Genomic DNA, 26,260 nt, shown 5'->3' with positions numbered 1-26,260 from the left:
CCTTGCATCCAAACCTGCTTGAGTATGCTCCAGGTTCCCGTAATCCTGCTCTGGATAAACAGGTTTAGATAATGTATAAATTGTTCTTAATCTCAGATGCTGTCTCTGTCATTTTGTGGCTGTCCATACTCTTATTACCTGCTCATGTTCTGCTCATTAAGGGTTTACCATTCTTATACATGGGCTATTCAAGTCTCACTGTCCCTAATCTTCACACTACATGCTTGTTTTTCTTTGTTTCCCTCAATACAGCTAGGTGGGGTCTGCACACTGATTCAAGCCAAAGACCCCTGTTCTTCCTTAACTCCTGTGATTTTTATGGTCACACCTGTCCGAACACAGTAGAATCTCTTTTCTTATGTTTTATATCTTTCCCGGCCTGCAGGTGCAAAATTCTGTCTATAAATTGATTGTGCCTGAGATTAAATCAGAGATCAATATGGCTGATAGAAATTAACAAAGCCCAGTGTTTGAGATTTTTAAATGAAATATTGAAGGCATTCATTATAAGCACATTGTCGTTGGAGCAGGATATGTTGTGTGCTGTAGACATTTAGTAAAAAATCCTCACACCTTAAAATTCACCTAAAGGTCATTACAAATTGGCCCATTCTGGGCAATAAAAGGAAAAGAAAAAAAATGTAAACAGTCAACACAGATTTGTTCAGCACAAATGAAATAGAAAATATTTTAAAAATTATAAAATTGTTTAAAATTGTTCATATTCAGTCCCTGGTTTTGATTACGTTTGTTTTTATCAGACAAAAAAAAAAAAAAAATAGTAAAGTGTGTTGTGTAGTGTAGCAAGGTTCCACTAACATTAAATTCATATTATATCCAAACCCGTTAAGTGTATAGTTCTGTTTCATTGTGACATAAAAACTAAACTCCATAGTAGCTCTTTAACCATACTATAATTACAAAAACTAAAACTAATTTATATAAAAATAAAATAGAAATGTCTTTGTAAAATAAACACTAAACTAAAACTAAAAATACACGATGAAGGAAAACTAAAACTAAACTGAATTTCCAAGTAAGGTCAGAAAAATTATAGAAATAAAAACTAATATAAATAGGCAAAACTATAATAACCTTGGTTTACAGGACATCTGACGATCTCTTAATCATATATTTGGTGTATTACAGAAACCTTCTTGTCTTTTTTGTTCACTTGACCCTTATCTAGTTTCCTGATATGGCTGAACAGATTTCTGACATTTATTAATCCTATTATACTTCTGAGATGGATGCTATATTTTAATATGGAAAGCATAACACTTTATGTACAGCAACTATATTACTCTTAAATGACTATGTGACCCCTAAGTCTAATTTTTCTTCCACAAAAGATTTCTGTTTTATACGTATTAAGCTTGAGGAAATTACTATACTTATCTATTCAGAAATACAGTACAAGAGATTGGATCTGAGAGCTCTGAGCTTCAGGGTGATTAGGTGCTATAGGTACTATAAGTAATCATTTACATAACTGTGAGAGTTCACCTTGTGTTCTGGCCTAATGACAGTATGTAGGTTGAAAATAACAGTGGACCCAGAATTGGATCCTTGCTGTACCACCATAATACCAGTTTTCTACCTGTTGAATTAGCCTGAAACCAATGTAAGGTACTACTGTAGAGAACCCCCCCCCCCCCCCCCATTAATTGTCTAATGTGACTTTAGAGAATGCTGTGGTGTATGGTGTGAAATGCTGCATTCAAGGCTCTAAAAACAAAAATTATTATGTTACCTGGGTTGGCATTAACCCACAACTAATTTTCTACTTTAGCCAATGCAGTTTCTGTACTGCAGTCTTTAGAGAATCTGGGAAGACCCCAGTACCTAATGATGCCTTAACTATATCAAGTACACTATTAATTAGCACATTTGATACTTCTTTGAAAAAGCCTTTTGGATCTTAGTCAAAAACCATAGGTAGAGGGCTTTAACTGAGTAATTATTGTATGAAGTTCAGGTAAAGAGCTGAACTTAGAGCTGAAACTCCAGACTCTAAGGTTGCATTGGATGGATTTAAAGTCATGCAGACAGACAGAAGCTGGAGCAAAAGTAGCAAGAGGAAATGAGGCAGACTTGCCATTTTTGTGAAGAAAAATGGTGAAACCCTGGACACATTATTAAAGCACAGGTAGGTGACCGTAATGTTGAGCTGCTTGCAGTAGTCTTATGTCCTTATTATATGTTGAGAGAGAGAGAGCTTCTACATGCAACTATGCTTGACAGTTTACACCCTCCCCTCAGCAGATGCAGCAGTCACAACAGACACAGTATACTCTGTAATAAGCAAACTCTCTCCATAGCCAAATGTTAAAGAGGTGTATGACTATGTTGCTTTGCCACCTTTAGACCGATCAAGTCATGATTTGGTACAGTTTATTCCTGCATATAAACCTGATGTTCAGAGGTTTCCAGCCATCACCAGGGGCCTTACGGTGCGTACACACAGAAATGTTGTGTATAAAACCTACACTTGGCGTAAAGCCACGCACATTTCCACGGTACCTCATACCCTGTCATACGCAAGTTCTCTGCTCGGTTTTGCAGACTGGTGGCACCTAGCGTCAAAGCAGTGCTACTGTTCCTGTGTGGTTACCCTTTCTTAGATCCACATCCACGACGGCGGCTTTATCAAATACACTGAAATTAACCGCATATCGTTCATAAATTTAAGGCACCTGATTGTAATCAACCTGTAACAATATAGTGGTGCACAGAATGGCCAAACTATTCCACTGGAAGGATTAGAAGAGAACGCGTATTCCGAGATCATACTGATTTCTTGGCACATGATGATGACTGGCTTCTAAGTCGGTTTAGATTTCCAAAAGCGATCCTCTTGGAGCTGTGTGTTGAACTGGTGCCGGCTTTACAAAGGCAGACTTTGAGGAATTGCGCTCTACCTGCTCCTTTGCAAGTTTTGTCCACACTCGGGTTTTTAGCCACAGGAACTTTTCAGCGTGAACTGGCTGACTGATCCAGTATTTCTCAGTCATCACTGAGTCGTGCCATGCCAGCTGTATGGGATGGTATTATCCGCTTGTCAAGCAGATATATAAGATTTCTGTACACTATGGTTGAACAGGCAAACATCAAAGCGCAATTTGCAGCAATGTCCGGTTTTCCCAATGTAATCGGAGCGGTCGACTGCACACACATTGCTATAAAGGCACCTTCACAGAATGAATTTGTTTATGTGAATAGAAAGCATTTTCACTCTATTAATGTGCAAATCATCAGTGATGCGAAAATCCACCTCACTAATGTTGTTGCGAGATGGCCTGGCTCAACTCATGATTCATTCATCCTGAAACACAGTAGTGTGGGGAACAAACTTGAATTTGGTGCTGTGCGTGATGGCTGGATTCTCGATAAGATAAGACATTTTTTACCTTTTTGGTTACAGTTGTACGTTATCTGTACAATGTAACCATATAACATGATTATTCAGGTGACAGTGGGTACCCGCTGAAGACGTGGCTCCTCACCCCTCTCGCCAACCCACTGACTGAACAAGAGCGATGTTATACTGACCTCCACTCTCGGGCTCGGGCAGTGGTAGAATGTACTATAGGGCAGCTTAAGGGCCGTTGGCGCTGCCTGGATAAGACTGGTGGAGTGCTGCTCTATAGTCCACAGAAAGTGTGTCGCATCGTGCAAACATGTAGCATTCTACATAATATGGCACTCATTCGGAACTTGCCCGTACCTGAAGAGATGCGATATGATGAACCTGACCCTAGACCACCAAATGATCAGCCACACCGGACAGCATTACAATGTCGAATGAATGTAATTAACAGAATGTAAAAACAGGTAAGCAGATGGATCATTTATTTTTTCACCAAATCAGTTAATTTTTCGCTAATGTCATACAATACGGCCTTGATATTTCTTAGTTCATTGGCCACATCTCTCACCGCATCCACCAATGCATTTTGAGATTCTAGGACTGCATCAGTCAGCACACGGCCAGATGATCGCCCACCAGTTTCCGAGGCAGGGGTGTGTGAGCAGCCAGTGCCCGAAGATGTGGTTGGCACAGAAGCAGCACCATCATCGCCTGGAACCATGTCCTCCTCATTTGGGTCAGCTTTTGTACTATTGTCTAGAAGTAAATAAACAGTAATTAATACCTGATTGTTTGTCTTATTACTCATGCAAATTATTTACACGAGTATGGATCATGGTAATCAAAAAAATTAAAAACTCACAGTCACCTGCGGTGATGTCAAAATCTCCCTCACCCACAGGTAAAATGCCAACAATGAGTGTGTTGCCAATAATTGCTGCAACTCGCTGCTCAAATGGTGTGAGCTCCGGGAGTTCAGTACCTCCTCCAGTGGAACTAACAAGCAGACAATGAGCTGCGACTCTCCTTTTCATGGCAACTTTGATGTCTGACCACTTCTTTTTTAATTTGGTCACAGTACGATTTTCTGCTCCAGCACTCTTGACTGCGTCCGCCACGCTATGCCACTCCATCAATTTCCTTTTGTTGCTAATACCACTTCCTAAGTTGCCAAATAAAACATTTTTCCTGGCCTCTATTTCAGCTAGCAGGACCTCCATTTCACATTCGCTGAAGTTTTTTTTTTGTTTGTTTTTTCACATGGTTTCGCCATTGTCTTGCTGAAGTACTGAAGGTAAGGGGCTATTTATATTGATTTGCATATTCAAAGAGGCGTAATTCTGGGAGGAGTTGGGGTGGGGCAGTGGGCGCGTGCACATGCGTTAATTTCCACACTGAGTGGGATTTATGTAGCGGAAGAACGCAGAAGCTGGCGAATGCACAGATTCCTGCATCTGGATTTTTCTGTGCGTAAGCACATTTCAGCTTTTGTGCTTACGTCATGTTATAGTGCGAATTCTACGCACGGCGTTATGCATGAGGCCCCAGGACTGTGCAGGAACAACAGAAACTGAGGAGGCACCGAGGGATGCCTTTGAGAACACTGATTGAGATATGTTTGTGAGTCCCAACAACAAGCCATGGATAATAAAAGAACTGAAAGCCCTACTGAATATGAAGATTCAGGTAGGAGATAAGGATGAAATCAAATGGTGCTGAAGAAGGAGCTCTGTGAGGGGAAAGCCCGCTACAGAGACAAACATAAGCACAAGTTACAATAAAACAACATGAAGGAAGTTTAGAAAGGAATGAGGAATATCACTGGCTACAAGCAGGCTGTTAAACATGCAGTGGAAGGGAACAAGAACAGAGCTAATGAAGTGATCAACAGGTTTGACTCATTCTTGTCAGTACAGGCCTCCCCTAAAACTGCTAGCCTCTGTGTGCAAGCTGAGAAGTTTCCGGTATCCCAACTTCCATCTGTATCCTGCTCGACCTTCCCTTATAATGACATCACACCTGTGGTCTCCAGCCCCTCTCCACTACCTGGACTGTGTGTCTCCCCTGATCAAGTGAGGAGAGAGCTGGGAAAACTCTGCATAAGCACAGCTTCATGGCTGGATGGAATCAACTCCAGGGAGATGAAAACATTTTCCAGCCAGCTCTCTGGGGTCTGTTCTCCCTTTCCCTGAATTTGCAGAAGGTTCCCCAGTTGAAGAAAACATCCTATGTGATCCCCGTGCCAAAGAAAGGGCATTCCAGTGATCTCAAGGACTTCAGACTAGTTGCTCTTACTTCACACATCATGAATACTTTTTAGAGGCTGGTCCTAAAACAGTTACAGCCCCTGGTTTCAGAACATATGGATCCCCTGAAGTCTGCACATCAATCACATATAGGTGTGGTAGATGCTCTCATCTACACACTCTACAGAGCCTACCCCCACTTGGGTAATGCTGGTATTACAGTTAGGATAATGTTCTTTGACTTTTCCATTGTTTTTAACACCATTCTGCCTCATCGGCTGGGGAAAAAGTTCAAGGGTATGCATCTTGATGCTCCCACAATCTCCTGGATCATGCACTACCTGACCAACAAACGGCAGTTTGTGAGGCTGAGGGACTGTATGTCAGAAATTGTGGTACGTAAAACTGCAGCACCTCAGGGAACTATCCTGGAACCCTTCTTATTTATCCTCTATGCAATAGACTTCTACCACAATACCAGAACTTGCCATCTACAGAAATTTTCAAATAAATCTTCCATTATAGGCTGCATTAATAATGAAGATGAGTCAGCGTAAAGGAAAATCATGGAGGACTTCATCTTGTTGTGCAGGGACAACTACCTGCAGCTTAACATCAGCAAGAGAAAAGAACTGGTGGTGGACTTCAGACATGCCAAGAAGACTCTGAGACCTCTCACCATTCAGGGGACGATGTGGAAGTGGTGCAAAGCTACAAGTACTTGGGGGTTCACATAAACAACATAATGAACTGGTCTGACTGTACAGAGGCACTGTACAAGAAGAGCCAGAGCAGACTGTACTTGTAAAGGAGACTCATGTCTTTTGATGTGTCCAGCAAGCTGCTGGAAATATTATACCAGACCATAGTAGCCAGTGTGGTGTCCTATGCTGCAGTCTTCTGGGGAAGCAACCTGAGCACAAAAGAAGAACAATGCCTGAATAAACTTATCAGAAAAGCATGCTCCATCACAGGGCAAAGCCTGCACATACTAGAAGCTGTTGTGGAAAAGTCAATGATGGTAAAATTGGATGCCATCATGAAAAATTACTTTTATCACCTCTAGAATGCACTCTCTTGGAGCACTTTTAGCCACAGGCTAATTCCACCACAATGTGCTAAAAAGTGCCTCGGGGGGGTATTTTCTGCCAAATGCTATAAAACAATTCCATTCTTCCATCCGATGTTCTTGTTAAACTTATTTTTATTTGTTTATTGATTGATTGACTGTATTATCTGTCCTGTGGGTCTGTATTCTTGTTTTTTATGTTTCTTCTTCAGTATGCATTTGAATTTCCTCATGGGATTAATAATGCTTTATTTAATCTAATCTATCTAATCTAAACCTATTTTAGCAAATGAATTTGTGCTGCACAAACAAGTGTGTTTCTTCGATAAATAGGGAAAGTTACTTCAGGAAGGACATCCGGTGTAAATTGTTTTCAAATCAATATGTGGACAACAATACAGATTTCCATACCAGACCAGTCGAGGTCCAGATTAACAACGGCCCCACCAGTACTGTTAACCAATAAGGTGCTGGCAGAAATTGGGCTACTGTTGGCCAAAGAAGGAAAAGAATACGGGGGAGATGTGTCTGGAGGCAGGAGGAGAGGAGGAAAGTAAAGAGAGTGGTACTGAGGATAGGAACTTTGAATGTTGGCAGTATGACTGGTAAGGGGAGAGAGTTAGCAAATATGATGGAGAGAAGGAAGGTTCATATATTGTACGTGCAAAAGACTAAATTGAAGGGGAGTAAGACCAGGGAGATCGGAAGTGGATTCAAATTGTTCTATCATGGTGTGGATGGGAGGTGAAATGAGGTAGGGGTTATTCTGAAGGAACAGTATGTCAAGAGTGTATTGGAGGTTAAAAGAGTGTCAGAGAGGGTGATGATTATGAAGCTGGAAATTGAAGATGATGATGAATGTTGTTAGTACATACAATATGTCCCGCAAATTGGGTGTGCAATGGATAAAAAAGAAGATTTCTAGAGTGAATTGGATGAAGTGATGGACAGTGTACCCAAGGGAGAGAGAGTGGTGATTGGAGCAGATTTCAATGGACATGTTAGTGAAGGGAACAGAGGGGATGAGGAGGTGATGGGTAAGTATAGTGTCAAGAAGAGGAATGAAGAATGTCACATGATGGTGGATTTTGCAAAAAGGATAGACTTGGCTGTGCTGAATATGTATTTTAAGAAGAGGGAGGAACATAGGGTGACATACAAGAGTGGAGGAAGATGGACACAGATAGACTATATCCTATGCATGAGGGTATATGTGAAGGAGACTAAAGACTGCAAAGTGGTGGCAGGGTAAAGTATAGTTAGGCAACATAGGATGGTTGTTGGTAGGATGATGTTGGAGATCAGGAAGAGTAGGAGAGTGAGGACAGAGCCAAGGATCAAATGGTAGAAGTTGAAAAAGGAAGGCTGTAAGGTTGAGTTCAGGGAGGAGGTAAGACAGGCACTGGGTGGCAGTGAAGAGCTGTCAGATAGCTGGGCAATTACGGCACAAGTAGTAAGGGTGCTTAGAGTGACATCTGGACAGAGGAAGGGGAAAAGGAAACCTGGTGGTGGAATGGGGAAGTATAGGAGAGCATACAGAGTAAGAGGTTGGCGAAGAAGAAGTGGAATAGTCAGAGAGGTGCAGAAAGTAGACAAGAGTACAAAGAGATAAGGTGTAAGGTGAATATAGAGGTGGCTAAGGCTAAAGAAAAAGATGTATGAAGAGTTGTATAAGAGGTTGGATGGTAAGGAGGAAGGAGAGGACCTGCACCAATTAGCTATACAGGTTGATAAAGGATAAAGATGGAAGTGTACTCACAAGCGAAGACAGTGAGTTGAGCAGATGGAAAGAGTACTTTGAGAGGCTGATGAATGAAGAGAATGAGAGAGAGAAGGTTGGATGATATGGTGATAGTAAATCAGGAGGTGCAACAGATTAGCAAGGAAGAAGTAAGGACTGCTATGAGAGGATGAAGAATGGAAAGGCCGTTGATCTAGATGACATACCTGTGGAAGAATGGAGGTATTTAGAAAAGATTACAGTGGAGTTTTTAACCAGATTGTTCAAGGGAATCTTGGAAAAAGAGAGGATGCCTGAGGAATGGAGAAGAAATGTACTGGTACAGTGGAACCTCGGTTCATGACCATAATTAATTCCAAAACTCTGGTCGTAAACCGATTTGGTCGTGAACCGAATTTCCCCCATAGGATTGTATGTAAATACAATTAATCCATTCCAGACCGTACGAACTATATGTAAATATATATTTTTAAAGATGTCTACGCACAAATTATAGTTAATTACACCATAGAATGCACAGTGTAATAGTAAACTAATGTGAAAACATTGAATAACACTGACACAAACACCCAGGCTCCCTGCACGTGCAGGCTCTCTCTCTCTCAGCAACAGGCGAGCACAACCCCACCCCCCCTTCTCTCTCTCTCAGCTGCACACGCAGGCTCTCTGTCTCTCTCTCTGCAGCAGGCGAGCACAACCCCACCCCCCTTCTCTCTCTCTCTCTCTCTCAGCTGCACACGCAGGCTCTCTCTCGGCAGCACGGCAGCCCCCCTCTCTCTCACATTGCAGCAGTTCGTGCTATAGCCTTACAATCCGATTCGCTATATAACACTTTTATTTTTTAAATGAGTTTTAAGCACAGGGGGAAAAAAAAAGGAACATTTGAACAAATCCGAACTTTATTTAAAAGCCAACCAACACAGTAACATTGCAGGATTTCATGCTAATAGCATTACATCCCGATCGATCGCTGTAAACACTCTTTTTAAATGAGTTTTAAGCACAGGGGGGGAAAAAAGGAACATTTGAACAAATCCGAACTTTATTTAAAAGCCAACCAACACAGTAACATTGCAGAATTTCATGCTAATAGCATTACAACCCGATCGATCGCTGTAAACACTCTTTTTAAATGAGTTTTAAGCACATGGAAAAAAATAAACATTTGAAAAAAAGAGAAAAGTAACATTGCAACACTTTCTTCTCACCACTCTTCACTTGCTTAGAAGCCATGGTTAGCTGCAAAAGCACACGAAATACTGTAGAGCACAAAGAATTCACAGGTAAAGCACGCACGTCTGACTGAGAACAATGAACAGGGAGAGGCTGAACACGTGCTTAAATACAGTAATCGGCGCGTACGACCCGGAAGGGAAATAAAATAGAGCAGAAAGAGTTCACAGCGACAGCACGCACGCACGCACGTCTGACCGAGAACAATGCAACACGTGCGGAAATCATCGGCATGCACAAACCGAAAGGGAAACTGGCTTGTTCGTATACCGAGTGTGTGGTCGTGAACCGAGGCAAAAGTTTGGCGAACGTTTTGGTCGTAAACCGAGTTGTACGAGTACCGAGACGTTCGTGAACAGAGGTTCCACTGTACCGATTTTTAAGAATAATGGGGATGTTCCGAGCTATAGTAACTACAAGGGGATAAAAATGATGAGCCATAGCATGAAGTTATGGGAAAGAGTAGTGGAAGCTAGGTTAAGAAGGGAGGTGATGATTAGTGAGCAGAGGTATGGTTTCATGTGAGAAAAGAACACCACAGGCCAGAAGGAGATGTATTGCGTCTTAGTGGACCTGGAAAAAGCATATGACAGGGTGAATCAAGAAGAGTTGTGGTATTGTATGAGGAAGTCGGGAGTGGCAGAAAAGTATGTAGGAGTTGTACAGGATATGTAGGAGGGAAGTGTGACAATGGTGAGGTCTGTGGTAGGAGTGATGGATGCGTTCAACGTGAAGGTGGGATCGGCAATCAGGAAATGGCTTTGAGCCCTTTCTTATTTGCAGTGGTGAAGAACAGGTTGACAGATGAGATTAGACAGGAGTTCCCGTGGACTATGATGTTTACTGAAGACATTGTGATCTGTAGCGAGAGTAGGGAGCAGGTTGAAGAGACCTTGGAGAGGTGGAGATATGCTCTAGTGCGGAGAGGAATGAAGGTCAGTAGGAACAAGTCAGAATAAATGTCCGTACATGAGAGGGAGGTCAGTGGAATGGTGAGGATTCAGGGAGTAGAGATGGTGAAGGTGGATGAGTTTAAATACTTGGGATCAACAGTACAGAGAAATGGGGATTGTGGAAGAGAGGCGAAAAAGAGAGTGCAGACAGTCCTACTGTATACCATACTACTTGGTAACTTATTTGATGTGTCTGATTTTCTGTGTAAAGAAAAACTTCCTTATATTTGTGCAAAAATTACCTTTAAAAGTTTCCAACTGTGCCCCAGTGTTCTTGTTGATCTCATCTTTTTTTTTTTTTTTTAATATTTTTATTTTATTAATTTTCATTGTAATCATTCCATACAAACAGATCAATTTATAACCCAACAAATTTGAAAACAAATCAAACCCCACCCCTGAGAAGGAGAGCTTAGCTAAAGGAAAATTTCTTTAAGCTTTTTAATAAGGCAACATTAGACAAAAGAAGGGGAGAAGTAAATATCTATATAAATAAGAGATGGAGAAGGGAGTTAAATGCAATAATAGTTATTTCTCTTATTCTAAAATAATATTGATTAAATCCTGCCATGTTTTGAAAAAATTTTGTACAGATCCTCTAACTGAAAATTTGATTTTTTCCAATTTCAAATAATATAAAACATCGGTTTCCCACTGACTTATAAGAGGAGAATTAGGATTCTTCCAATTTAACAAAATAAGTCTGCGTGCCAAGAGTGTAGTGAATGCAATCACCGTTTGCTTGTGTTGATCTCATCTTAATACATAATTCGCCTGCCTCCTCACTCATTCACTCACTCACGTCCGTCCGAAGCCGAATGCGCAGTCGCCTTCTGCGCACTCACTGATGTCAGTCCGAAGTCGAATGCGCAGTTGCCTTCTGCGCCGCTGCCCGAAAAACCTTACGAGACCAAAATCCAACCCCAACATTGCGGCAGGAGGCGGATTTAGCCTACGCATTATACAACTGTCTTCAACAGGTACATTCATGACTTAAACATTTCAAAGTTCGTCTCACTTCCAACTTATAGAAATGCCTCTAAAGAGAAAATTTGCTTCATCGCGGCAGGCGGCGGATTTAGCCTATGCATTTTGGGATTATTATTCTGAAATCCCAAATCCTTCCGCCCAGTCGTAGGATATTAGCCCCGATCACATCCAACCCTCACGCTCAAAATAATACGTAAGAACATATTATTATTAAGTACTTTCAGTGGGCGAGTGATGTGAAGATGCAAGTTAAAGATGGGCCACATCAAGGGAAATTACTACCAAACAGTGAGAGTGTCTTCACAAAAAATGTAGTATACAGAGAGATACAAACAAAAAACGTTGTCATAGATAGCATGTCTTTTTTAAGTGTACAGTATTTTTTGCCGTGATAAAGTCATACATATCCCAAACCTCTTAGTTAATTATCATTACTTACATCACTTTCTTATTTATTTCTTACTTATCATTTGTTCTTCATACACTACTGACACAAACTCGTGCCCGTTTCATCTTACGTTGTCGAAACGGGCTTTTTGTCTAGTTTTAAAATAACTGTCTCGATCCACTGTACTAATTCCCTTCATAATTTTACACACTTCAATTAGGCCTTAATCTTCTTTTGCTTAAACTGAAAAAGCTCAGCTCTTTTATTCTGTCCTCATAATTTATCACCTGTAGTCCTGGAGTCAGCTTAGTCACTCTTCTCTGGACTTTGTCTAGCGCTGCTAAGTCCTTTTTGTAGCCTGGAGACCATTATAATGCTTGAGCATAACCACCTTGGACTTGTACTCTACACTTTGTGTTATTAAATCTGACATTCTATTAGCTTTCTTAATGCCTTTTGAACACTGTCTGGCAGTTGACAGTATGATGCTTAACATTTACTTACATAAATTTTCATCTGCCACAAATCTGCCCAAACCTGTATGTTGTCCAAGTCCCTCTATAATTATTCAATGGATTCTGGTTTATCTGCCAATCCAACTAGCTTGGTATCATCTGCAAACATAACTATCTTGTTACTTTTATTTTTATCCAAATCATTTATATATTAATATATATATATATATATATATATATATATAATATATATATATATATATATATATTTATATAAATATATAATATAATATATTTATATATATTAATATATATATATATATATTAAAATAGTAACAACACTAGCACCAAACCCTGTGCAACACCACAGGTTCCTCGCACCATCACTGCCATCACCCTCTGCTTCCTGTGTCTGACCCAATTTTGCATCCATTTACAAACAACACTTTGAACTCCCACTTCTTTTAGTTTAATGCCCAGCCTCTCATATGGCACCTTATCAAATGCTTTTTGAAAATCAAGATAAATAGTATGATATGTACCACTTTGATTTTATACTTTTGTTTCTTTCTCATAGAATTCCGGCATGTTTGTAAAACATGACCTCCTCATCTGAACCCATGCTGGCTTTTAAGTAAATCTCCGATTCTTACCATGTATTACTCAATCTTTTCCTTAAAAGGTCCTTCCATTGATTTAGCTGTGATGGATGTTAAGCTTACTGGCCTATAGTTGCATAGATCTGCCTGATCACCCTTTGTGTATAACATTAAATTATTTGAGAAATTCCCCAGTGAGCAGTGACTTCCTAGAAATATTTGTGAAAGGTTTGTATACATACTTGCTAATCTCCTTACGAACTTGAGGGTAAATATTATCTGATCATGGTGATTTGTTTGATTTGAACCTATTTAATCTGAGCAGTACTTGTCCTTCTACAATTTCCACATCACTCAGTACCTCCTTAGTAGTCCTTTTCACACCTTCACCACTTCCTCACATTTGAAGACCTCAGAAAAATGTGAGTTTAGAGTAGCTGCTATTTCTGTCTGTATTTTTTAATTCCCCTTTTTTTGATGCACTTCACCTTCTTCATGACTGTTCTTTTACTACTAAAATAATGAAAGAATCTCTTTGAATCATTTTTCACCTTATTTGCTATATTCCTCTCTAACTGCCTTTCAGCATCCCTAATATACTTCTTAATGGTTGCTGTTATGTTCTGATACGAGGTAACACACAAAAATAACTGGATTGGTAAAAAATATATATTTATTGATGAATTACAGCATTTTGAACATTGTCACCTTCTATATACTCCCCCTCCCGATCTCTACACAGCTCTTTATGTATCTTCCATTGATTAAAACAGTGCTGGAAGTCTTCTTGCTTGAAGCTCTTCAACTGGCTTGTCGTTTCTGTCTTCACTTTATCCATTGAAGAAAAATGTGTTCCCTTCAAGTCACTTTTGATTTTTGGGAACAATGTAAAAATCACAGGGAGCTAAATCGGGCGAATAAGGAGGTTGATCAAGGGCAGGAATGTTTTTGTCAGTTTTTGTGTCTCACCTCGTATGTTTCCAATTCTCATTGAATTTATTAGTCTTGTACTCCTTATACAGCATTTTTTCCTTTGCAGCTTCTTCTTCAACTCTTTATTAACCCACTGTTGAGGTTTTTTTTAATTTCTTACTAAATAAATTTAGGTATTTGCCTGTGTTAGATTATATGTAAAATATTTTTAATATGTTCCACTGCTCCTCGACTGTCTTTGCACTTAAAAGCTTATCCCTCTCTATCCTCCTTTGACTTTGCTGACTTTCCTCAAAATTTGCCCTACCAATATGTAAGGTTTCTAAACTCTTTTGGGACTCCCCCCACAGAACGACATGCTGAAGAACTTCCTGAAGCATGATCGCTGTGTCTGTGGAAGTTTAACAGTTGCCAGGGCAACTGCGAGCTCCCAACGCTGCAGCTAAAGCAGATCTGATTCAATCACGGTCGTACTATAAGTGCTTGCCATCGAATGGTGATGCAAGGAACATTATAAATAGAGGGAACAGTATTACTTGGCCACTAACCTAGCCACGAGCCTGCCCGATTGCTGCCTCTGTGTATAGGAGAATGGTAGATCCCTCTACGATAAATAACCGTGCTGTTCCTGTTTCAAGGGAATAAAGTTGGTTTTGTTAAAGTACTGAGATTCAGCCTCATGTTTTGCAAGACAGGGACTCACACGTCACATGGTACCAGAAGTGGGGTCCTTGCACTGATGGATCCCCAAGAAATACAGCAAAACCCAGAACAAGATGAGGCTCCAGCAGCTGCCTCCGCCTTGGCGTGGCCACGAGATGTGCTGCCAAAGATGGCTCCCTCAGTCGACCCTGAGTGTTTCCTATTCTGCTTTGAACATATGGAAACATTGATGCACTGGGACAGGGGAGCCTGGACATCTATTTCAGCCCTGTTTTTAACCGGAGAAGCCCTCCAAGCCATATGGAATCTTCCTCCCAAAAGGCTTGATGATTATGACTTCCTGAAGCAATAGATCCTCCTCTACATGACTGTGAGTCCGGTGGTCAAGGGGCACCAGTTTCGGCTGCGGCACATTGATTTGAACTGCCCTGTACAAGGACAGATCCAGAGCTTAGTGAACCTGATTCAAAGCTGGATCTGCAGAACCCCTTTCAAGCGTATTGTGGGGAAGCTCGCTACTGATGCAGTTCTGTCGGGGATAGACGAGAGCCTTTGTGATGAAATGTTACAGAACGATGTCCACTCACTGCTGGATGTGACCCGCAGACTAGATGATGCACAAGACACCTGGAAGCAACTGGGCTCCCCAGGCTTGACCCCGACTTTGTTCCAGCCAGCACAGACCTTCAGAGTCGCCAGTGCCACAGCTAGAAGACGCCAGAGTGTGGACACCATAGTGTGGACTAAACGCAGCTTCTTTTGCTGTGATCAACTGGGACATCTGGCTATCAGTCTGGCCCAGGTATGCGGCCCACAAGTTTCTCCCGAGATGTTAAAGGAAGACAATTTTAAGGTTTATATTACGTGGGCCAGACAGGAATGCTCGACATTGTTGGACTATGGTAGCGACCTCTGTGTAGTCCACTGTGACTTGCTCCGGAAGACTGCTCATTAGGACAGAGACAAATTAAACATCTACTGCATCCATGGGAACATTAAAACATACAAGACTATATTACTCCCTCTGAAATTTAAAGGGAAGAACTTTAAGGTTTGGAATGCCGTATCCAACACTTCACTCTGGCCTCTACTAATAGGAAAAAGGAATGCCCTCTTCCCACGGGTCTTGGCCACCTGCAGAGCACCTAACCCTGTAGTGGATAGAGAGGGGTTCGCCACAGATGATGTCAGTCAAGGAAACGGGTTTGAAATTGTCCAGCAAGCTGAGGGATGAATCCTCAAGTGAAGACCCAGGACAGCTGGAAAACTTTTCCACGCCGTTGCACGCACCAACAGCCTCCACAGACCGGACATTCAACACAGACCCGGACGGAGATGAATTAGCAGTGGGAGATGAGTGCGATGCTGCATCGGACACGGGCAGCAGTGGGAGTCGAGTGCGAGTCTGTATCAGAGGAAGCAGAGACTGTCATCCAGGCGGAGTTTGCTCACCTACAACGTGCTGATAACAACTTGGATTTTGCAATTAGGCAAGCCTGCATTGCAAATGTTTTTTATTATTGGGAGAGGGAAGACCTGAATTTTAAAACACCTATTTTTTTCATTTAACACTAGAATTCCTGAAGCCTGCAAAAAAACTTGTAATCCTGGCCCACCTTAAATCCCTTCACACCTCTCCATCAGCATCTTTTGTTTTGTAAATACATTGATCAGCACAAGTAGCAAGCAGCCTGCTGTCACATCCCCCACCTTGATGGAGCTCAGCTTGGGCAAAAAGTTCTCCCAACTCAAGCCAAGGCTCCTTGTTTGCATGTGAGATCTGAAGTTGTATAGGGTAAATAGTACAGTACATTGTTATTTGGAATACATGCATTTCATGTATGTTCCCTGTCTATAAAGCTCTAGTAGGTAAGTGTAGGATATGCGAGAAATGCAAGAAATGCTGAATACATACCTAAAGCAGAAACTTTTTCCATGTTATACTAATGACATGAAGTGAATAATGTGTGAAGACTTTAGTCCAAATATCAAATAAACATGTGCACTTTTATTCAAGAATATAACCAAAGAAAAAAAAGTGTTTGATTTACATGTGGGTGTCAATGAGTTAAAAACTCATGCTCAAATGTCAATCAACAGGGAGTTTATGTGTATTCTTGAATGGTGCAGAGGTAAGAACTGCTGCCTTATAACCCAAAGGTCCTGGGTTCAAGACTAGGTGCTCTGCATTTTGAGTAGTGAGCTGCTGTTATTTCTACAATATAATAAATAAATACATTCATTTGATATGTGTCTGCAACTCCCAGTATATTTTTGGCTGCTTGTAAAAGTTAGCACTTGTTTTTTAATTATTCAGTTTTATTCTCTCAGTGACATTCACATGGTACAACGAACTTGCCTCTCCCTCTCTGAGTTGATGGCATTTATCTCCATTCTTTTCACAAGAGCAGCGCTGTGGCTGATGCCTGCTCAGAACTATTTGTAGTACTGGCAATCAAAGATACAATGTCCAGTGACCACTATCACACTGGACAAAGGCAGGACCATAACAACAGACAGTTTCTTCACAGTACTTTTGCCCGCTAATAGACTACTCTGAACCACAACACAACTCTGCTTGGCACCCTAAGTAAAATAGGACTTCCACCTGCAGCTAAAGTCACTTCAGTATGCGAACAATTCGCCATGCTAGTGTTTAGATCTGATAGCGCTGTGCTGATGGTGTGTGCGCCCAAAAAGAAGAAGCCTTTGATTTCAGTCTGTAATCGCGGGTCCATTTCACTCCATGTCCCCTTTTTTTGTACGATACCAGTGACACTTACCTGTATCCCTGAATTCACCGTACTAGGGAGTCCAAGGCCAAGTCATCACAGGTACTCTTCTGCCTGTCACAAGGGCACCTCGGCCGTCGTCCTCAGCTCCTCCATTATCTTCTTGATGTTCATGATAATCTGCAAGAAAGCCTGTATGTGCTGAAGAAGCCTTTCCAGCTCCCGCATATCAAAATTGTTAATTTGATCGGCCGTTGACAGGATCAGACATTCACAAGCCCCCCCAACTGCCTGTGAGCTAGCAAGCATGCGCCTCTTCTGCACATGCACCGTTGGGTCCCTCATAGGCTCATGGGAGTTGAAGTTTCGGGATTTCACCCTTGGCTGACTGTGACCCACCCATCACTATTAAGATCATTAATCTAAAACATCTTACTGGTTAATGCGGCAATATTAAGTAAAGCCACAGTTAGAGCCTTCAAAGAGCACAGCTCTATCAGAGGTTTACGTCAGCTTGAAAAAGTAATTAGGTTATTAGTTTTTTATACTGATTTGTCTTGACCTTCTAGCTACACTATGATCCTTTACTATATTATTATCATTCACATGTTATTATAATTCACATCTATAGGTGAACCCATTGCAAAATTATCACATACTAATACAATTTTATAGCTAACATTAGAACTAAAGTTACTAAAGCTAAGTAGTCATGAATGATGAATTAACTTTGAGATAATGTCAAGGAGGATAATGGCACCATATATTTTGGATGTGGGCCATTGCTTCTGAAGAAACACAGTCTCTCCAAAAAAGATCCTATTTGTCCACAAAGCTGATGTTTTGCCTCTCGCATCCCATCCAGCTGTTCAAAGCCAGGAGATGGCTGTATGCTTCATCTGATTGTCTGAGCATAAGCAACAATCCAGAAATTATTATTTTTGCAGTTGGAGTCCTCTCCTTTGTGGCCTGAATAAGGGATGTGAAGTCCGTTTTCATGAGTTTTGACTGCCAACATTGAATATCATTAAAGCAGGTGTGCAGTATTATTGTCCCAACAGTCCTGCTACTCGGGAATTTTCACAGATCTTCTTTTAACATCTTCAATTCATGATCTTGGAAAACAAGACACAAAAGTTTAGGGATTTGGTAACTGAATACGTAGGTGGAACACACAAGTCTTCAATAAGAACTACATCACTGCTGTCTGCAGGCACAATGGGGAAGCAGAGAGGATAGAAATGGTTATGACTTGTGACCGTTGAGAAAGCAGACATGACCTGCTTGAATTGCCAAAGTTTCTAGATTCCGTCATCATCATATTGACCAAAGTGGGGGACTAACTAGGCCCAGGGTACAAGTGACACAGTGTGGAGATGAAGCAGCAGATGTGATCCTGGATACCAAAGAAGTTTCTAACTGGTGAGCTTTTTGTTCTCTAAGATACTTTTGTCTGGCTTGGAGCTGTCTCTCAAGGATTCCAAGTTCTTACACAACACACCAGTTTGAAATACATGGTCAGCCATCTTCCAACAAAGTCAGAGCAAGTGACATAAAAAAAAACCCAAGAGGTATCCAAAATTCACACAATGTGTAACCTACACAATGAAGACAAAGGCACTCCATGCAGCTCTGTGAAAATATGACTGAAAAGCACAAGTCAGAGGATGGATACAAGAAAATTTCAATGTCAATACCTCTTAGAGTACAATTACAATTTAAACAGATGGGAAAAGTATGAAACAGCTATAAACCTGCCTAGAGCAGTCTTCCATAAAAAATGAGTGACAGCTAGTGAGGGTGGCCACCAAATGCCTATGATAACTCTGAAGGAGTCTCCTACATACCCTCTGGCAAACTCTAGGCAAGATAACATGCATTTTTTTAACAGTGGCTTTCTCAATACCACTGTCCCATAAAGCTGCAACCAGTGAAGCTACCGGACAACAGTTGTTGTAGGCAGTGTTCCTGGAAGAAAGTTTTCTGGTCTGATAAGACCAAAATTCAACCTTTTGACCATTGGTTTAAATGGCATGTTTGCTGTAAGCCAAACACAGCACATTATCAAAAACACACCATTTTTATCATGTAAAGCATTGTGGTGGCAGAACCATGCGGTGGGGATGCTTCTCTGCAGCAGTACCTGAAAGGCTTGTGAAGGTAGAGGATATGTTTTTGTGTGGCTACATTAACAGTTGCCAGTTTATTAATACAAGATTTTCATGAAAATGGCTTTTGAGACCTCCCTTACATCCATTGCTAAATATGTTGCATAGCATTTACAAGTTTGGATGACCACTCTTCCTGCAGCCAGAATAGTGTGAGCCTCAAAGACCTAATGAGTAGGTTTTAGTGGTTCATTGTTGGCATCTAGTGGAATTTATGGTGGCCCTGAAAGGAAAATTGAAACAGACAAAATTGAAAAGTACAAATAAACCCCACAAATTAAGAGAGTAGAGGTTGGAAGCATGTACTGATACCGTACGTTGCTGCACCCACCACACAATGAACCACCTCAAGACCCCAATTTAGGACCCAAGTGCAGCCAGTGACACCTCAGTACCACACTACTTTGAATGGAACAGTGTGAGGTTTTTTGCAGTGGCTGGAGTGCCAATACCGCCACCAACCCCTGCAAGTTGGAGGAACTGCACGCAGGTTAACAACATACCCAGGATGGAGCAATTACAGGTTAAGGGCCTTGCTCAAGGGCCTAAGAGAATTGAATCACTTCTGGCATTTACAGGATTTGAACCAGCAACCTTCCAATCTCTAGCCTCAGAGCCAACACTCTGACTAACATAAATTAAAAATTAATAAAAATTAATATTATCATAAATACAAGCTAAAAATTAACCTTAAACACAAACTGAAATTTAACATAAAATGCAAACTAAAAATTATTATGAAACACAAACTAAAAATTAGGATGAAAACGGAAACAAAAATCGAAACGAAAATGACAAAACTACAGAATGAGGAACTTTGTGGATTACTGACAAGAAACAGAAAAATTCCAGGAAGGCATTTCATTGAACTTGAGTGGTCCCCTAAAAACATGTTTCCCTACTTTACAAGGCTGCAGTGTAAACTTAAGGCAGTAGTGCTCTCTCCTTGTTTAGAGGGAAACATTAATATAAGTCTTGGGGCAATGCCGGTGCTGCATATTCCACTCCTGCCAGTCTCAGTTGTACCTCATAACATGGTGATATGCTGAACACAGGCTTTTGAGAATACCTGCTTGTGAAAGAAAAAACAAAGACACATTAGAAGGTTCAAGCTGCTATTATGATAATCTTCATATGTAATTTATATAACAGTAACAAATAAAAAAGTAGCGCCTAACAACCGAGCCATTGTGGTTAGAACTGGGTAATCACTCCAGACAGGCAACTTTAGTGCTCAGATGGTAGTTTATCAGACTACATTTACCTAATGTATAGCTTTTTCTATTTTATTCAATCTCTCATCTTCAAATCCTGTCAAGGACTCTGCTAGTGTACAGTGCACGCTCTCCACATGTGAGTGAAAGTTTCCATCCCATCATCTGGTTACACCAGTGCATGCATTGTCACGAAAAAACTTGCTCAGTATGAGTGTTGGTGGGTGTCTATGACAGTACTCTGCAATGGACTGGCGATGAGTGCTGCCAACTTAGCCATGGGCTCCCTACAACCACAAACTGAATATGCTGTGTCACACACGTGCGAGTAGGAGACAGGTAAAGGGCCTAAGTAAATGTAATACTACACCAGACCAAGGGGTGGCAGAGTGTGCTGACTGTCTCTCTCAGTTTCTTGCAGGCCATTCCCGGGAAATCTCGCCAGGTCCCAGCACCTCTGATGATGTCACTTCCGGTGCCGACACCTCTGATGACGTCACTTCTGCCTCCGGCACCTCTGATAACGTCACTTCCAGTTCCGGCATAGATGACATCGGTTCCTTCCCAAGCCCTTAAAACCGCCATCTTACCTCCAAGTATTCAGTTCTGTTTTGGACTCAGTTTTGTGAACATCTCTGTTCAATCATTTCAAACTTTTGCAGCTGGGATATAATATACGGGTGGCTAACCCAAACCTTTATAATGTCTGGAGACTCATTCTTCTCACAGCTGATTATATAAGACAATACAAATGCAAGCCTTTTATTCAAATTTATTGTTGAAATGAAAATAGCTAAATGTTATAATATATGATAGTATTCTTGTTTTAAGTAAATCAAGATCAAGTGATCGTAGTGACAGTTTAGCAGTGGTTTTTAAGCAATGTAACATTCTTGGTACCAGCGTATTTCACTCCCTTGAAGTGCTGATGTTCAAGATCGCCTGTAATGAACCAGTTGTTTTTTGTGTGATTTTCCTTCCTTGAAACCTTAAAGCCAGCAGCTTTTTCTTTGAATTTGCAGATTTTCTCTCTATGATATAATATTAAAGTATGGTCATTATTACTGGGATTTTTAATTTCCATGTTGAAATTTTATCTGATAAAACAGTAGCTGTATTTTTCTTTATTACTCAGTCTTTTTATTTGGTGCAGCATATAATTGGCCCCACTCACTACTGTGGATTTAGCTTTTACTTATAGTGTTATTCCATATAATTTAGATATTGAGGATACTTTAGTATCTAAACTAAGTAGCATCGCTTTTTACATTCAGCTTTAAACTGTTTCCAAAATCATTAGGCAAGGCTTTTGTTCAACAGTGATAATTTCAGCTACTATTGGTATGTTTTATTCTGTTTTTTCTGAGGCTTGCTCCAGTGTGATATTTGTGGATGTGGCTGACACTTTGAGGCATTCGTTTAACATTTGCCTGTCTCCCTAACCTGTGTCACTTACAGTATATATCAGTAACTGTTCAAATTAATCACCATGATCTCAACAAACAGTTTTTAATCATGTTTGTATTGATTAAGGGCACTTAAGTTTACTACAGTAGAATATGAAGTCTTGTATTTGTCATTCAATCACATTTAAATACTGTTCACCATGTATCAACATTATATGTCATGAAGTGCACTTCAACAACATTTATTTATATAGCACATTTTCATACAAAAAGTAGCTCAACGTTCTTTACATAATGGAGAGAAGAAAAATAAAAGACAAAATAAGAAATTAAAATAAGACAACATTAATTAACATAGAAAGGAGTAAGGTCCGATGGCCAGGGTGGACAGAAAAAACAAAAAAAAACTCCAGAAGGCTGGAGAAAAAAATAAAATCTGTAGGGGTTCCAGGCCACGAGACCGCCCAGTCCCCTTTGGGCATTCTACCTAACATAAATGAAATAGTCCTCTTTGTAGTTCGGGTTTTTCACGGAGTCACTTGATGCTGATGGTCATACAGATTTCTGGCTTTTAATCCATCCATCATTGTTGGAACATCATGGTGCTTTGGGTAGATGGTGGTGGCGCACGCCACCACCAACAGGACACCGGAAAAGGAAACAGAAGAGAGAGTAGGGGTTAGTACAGATTTTGAATGAATAGTTATTATAATGAATTAGATATACAGAGTATCAAGATTAAATTACAGTGAAGTTATGAGAAGGCCATGTTAAAATAATGTGTTTTCAGTAGTTTTTTAAAGTGCTCCACTGTATTAGCCTGGCGAATTCCTACTGGCAGGCTATTCCAGATTTTAGGTGCATAACAGCAGAAGGCCGCCTCACCACTTCTTTTAAGTTTTGGTCTTGGAATTCTAAGGAGACACTCAGTTGAGGATCTGAGGTTACGATTTGGAATATAAGGTGTCAGACATTCCGATATATAAGCCGGGGCGAGATTATTTAAAGCTTTATAAACCATAAGCAGAATTTTAAAGTCAATTCTGAATGACACAGGTAACCAGTGTAGTGACATCAAAACTGGAGAAATGTGTTCGGATTTTCTTTTCCTGGTAAGGATTCTAGCAGCTGCATTCTGCACTAGTTGCAAACGATTGATGTCTTTTTTGGGTAGTCCTGAGAGGAGTGCGTTACAGTAATCTAGCCGACTGAAAACAAACGCATGAACTAATTTCTCTGCATCTTTCGATGATATAAGAGGTCTAACTTTTGCTATGTTTCTTAGGTGAAAAAATGCTGTCCTAGTGATCTGATTAATATGCGATTTAAAATTCAGATTACAATCAACGGTTACCCCTAAGCTTTTTACCTCCGATTTGACTTTTAATCCTAATGCATCCAGTTTATTTCTAATAGCCTCATTGTATCCATTATTGCCAATCACTAAAATTTCGTTTTTTTCTTTATTTAATTTGAGAAAGTTACTATTCATCCATTCTGAGATACAAGTTAGACATTGTGTTAGCGAATCAAGAGATTTGGGGTCATCAGGTGCTATTGATAAATACAGCTGTGTGTCATCAGCATAGCTGTGGTAGCTCATGTTGTGCCCTGAGATAATCTGACCTAATGGAAGCATGTAGATTGAGAAGAGCAGTGGACCCAGGATAGAGCCTTGTGGAACACCATATAGAATATCATGTGTCTTTGAGTTATAATTACCACAACTAACAAAGAATTTTCTCCCTGCCAGGTAGGATTCAAACCAATTTAAGACACTGCCAGAGAGGCCCACCCATTGACTAAGGCGATTCTTAAGAATATTATGATCAATGGTGTCAAATGCGGCACTCAGATCTAAGAGGATGAGAACAGATAAATGGCCTCTGTCTGCATTTACCCGCAAGTCATTTACTACTTTAACGAGTGCAGTTTCTGTGCTGTGATTTGTTCTAAAACCTGACTGAAATTTATCAAGAATAGCATGTTTATTGAGGTGCTCATTTAACTGTATAATGACTGCCTTCTCTAGAATTTTACTTAAGAAAGGCAGGTTAGAGATGGGTCTATAATTTTCAAGAGCAGAGGGATCGAGATTATTTTTCTTAAGTAGGGGTTTAACTACCGCAGTCTTAAGACAGTCTGGGAAGACCCCCGTATCTAATGACGAGTTTACTATGTCAAGAACATTATCACTAAGCACGCCCGATACTTCTTTGAAAAAATTTGTTGGTATTGGGTCAAGGGCACAGGTGGAGGGTTTCATTTGAGAAATTATTTTATGTAAATCAGGTAAATCTATCCTAGTGAAAGACTTTAATTTGTTTATTATGGGGTACTGGGGTTTAGGAGGATCCTTAGTGTTGGGGAGATATACTATGTTATTTCTAATATCATTAATTTTTTGATTGAAAAATACAGCGATAGCCTCACAAGTTTTACTGGAAGTACTTAGGAGGCATTCCTTTGAGTTACCTGGGTTTAACAGATGATCAATTGTTGAGAATAAGACTCTGGGATTACTAGCATTGTTATTTATAAGCTTAGAGAAATAGCAGCGCCTCTCAAGACGGACTGTGTTATTGTATTCTGTTATTTTAACTTTTAATATTTCATAGTCAATAGTTAGTTTAGTTTTCCTCCATTTACGCTCAGCTCTACGGCATGTTCTCTTTAAATCAGACACTCTTTGGGTCTTCCATGGTATAACAATGCTAGAAGATTTTTTAACTGTCTTTTCAGGTGCAACTAAGTCAACAGCAGCCCTCACTTTAGTATTAAATCTTTCCACCTTACTATTTACATTCTCCTCGCTATTATAGTTGGCACTATAAACGGACTGATTGGTTAGAATGTTTGAAAGTTTTAAAGCTGCTGATGAGTCAAAGAACCGTTTTTTAACAATATGCTTCTGATGAGTGTTTTCTATCATTATTTCTATATTAAAGAGTAGAAGAAAATGGTCTGATAGACCCGTATCAATGACCTGCTTTATATCAACTTTTAGTCCTAACGTATGACCTGCTTTATGTGTAGGCTGATTAACGAGCTGTCTCAAATCAAAAGAGTCCAGGAGGTTCATAAATTCTTTTACTTTCTGGTCACATTGATTATCTATATGAAAATTAAAGTCGCCGACTATTAAGAGTGTGTCATAGTTCGTAATTAAGATTGACATCAAGTCAGAGAATTCCTCAAAGAAAGACGCGTTGAATTTTGGAGGTCTATACACGGATAATACTAGAACGTGAGAATCTCCCTTCGCACCTTATTGCATCAAGAAATGTTATCTTGGATAAAGGAGCATTGGAATCAATGGATAGAAAGATTTTCTCATCAGACTGAATGGCCAGCACAGACTCAAAAATAGAAACCCAGGAGGGGGCAGGAGGACAGTTGGCTGAGATCTCCAGGACTGTGAATTTGTTTTTGATTTTCTCTTTTACAGTTTTAATCTCCACTGTTGTCAACTGGCCATAGTTAATCAATGTATTAATTTACAGATATTGTTAATTTCCATTTATTTTTAATCAGTTTCCACCTTGTTCTCTGTGTGTTTTAACAATTCTGTATTTATATATGTACCAGTTCTCTGTTTAGTAATTAGTATAATCTGTACTCGTAACTGAGATTTGCTGATATTGCTCTGAGCCTGCACTCAGTGAAGAGCGCATTAAAAAAAAGTTGTTAATTGCATTTATCACTTTTTCTTTGTTTAGAAATAATACAGTTCATTATGAAAATGTCAATATGAAACAAGAAGAAAAGTCAAAACAAGGCTCTTTTATCCCAAGGCATATTGAAGCAGTTGTACTACAAGAAAAAAAAAAGGTAGCATGCTTTCATCTTATGTTTAGATATTAGCAGTAATTTACTTACATTATATGGCTATGCTATGCTGGTACCCAATATTCCTATTGACTGTCTTCTTCATTATATTTGCCTTTTGATTATTCCAAATATTAGTACCTTTTCTAGTAAGTCTCTCTCTCTTGAGATATGTGTAAATATTTTAGCTTGACTATAGAAAATTTCCAGCAAATAATCAGATTTAGCTTAGTGTGGTCACTGAATGATTTGTCCATTTTGCAGTGTAATGG

General features: G+C 40.1%; 1 protein-coding gene and 1 long non-coding RNA gene across 2 annotated transcripts in view; both read left to right on the top strand.

Annotated features, from left to right (window-relative positions):
- stpg2 (sperm-tail PG-rich repeat containing 2) overlaps positions 1–26,260 on the top strand; it is a 276,268-nt gene that overhangs the window by 82,147 nt on the left and 167,861 nt on the right. Inside the window, exon 6 of the mRNA XM_028803122.2 lies at positions 25,880–25,991. Within this exon, the coding sequence (XP_028658955.1) occupies positions 25,880–25,991 (112 nt within the window). The remainder of the gene's footprint in view (positions 1–25,879; positions 25,992–26,260) is intronic.
- On the top strand, positions 3,414–4,153 carry LOC127527825 (uncharacterized). Its single transcript, XR_007934948.1, has 2 exons — positions 3,414–3,834; positions 3,969–4,153. It is a non-coding gene; the product is annotated as an uncharacterized LOC127527825 (long non-coding RNA).

This window comes from Erpetoichthys calabaricus, chromosome 5, assembly GCF_900747795.2.
Source record: "Erpetoichthys calabaricus chromosome 5, fErpCal1.3, whole genome shotgun sequence".
In the NCBI taxonomy this organism is placed as follows: domain Eukaryota; kingdom Metazoa; phylum Chordata; class Cladistia; order Polypteriformes; family Polypteridae; genus Erpetoichthys; species Erpetoichthys calabaricus.
This window is presented reverse-complemented; position numbering and strand designations above follow the sequence as displayed.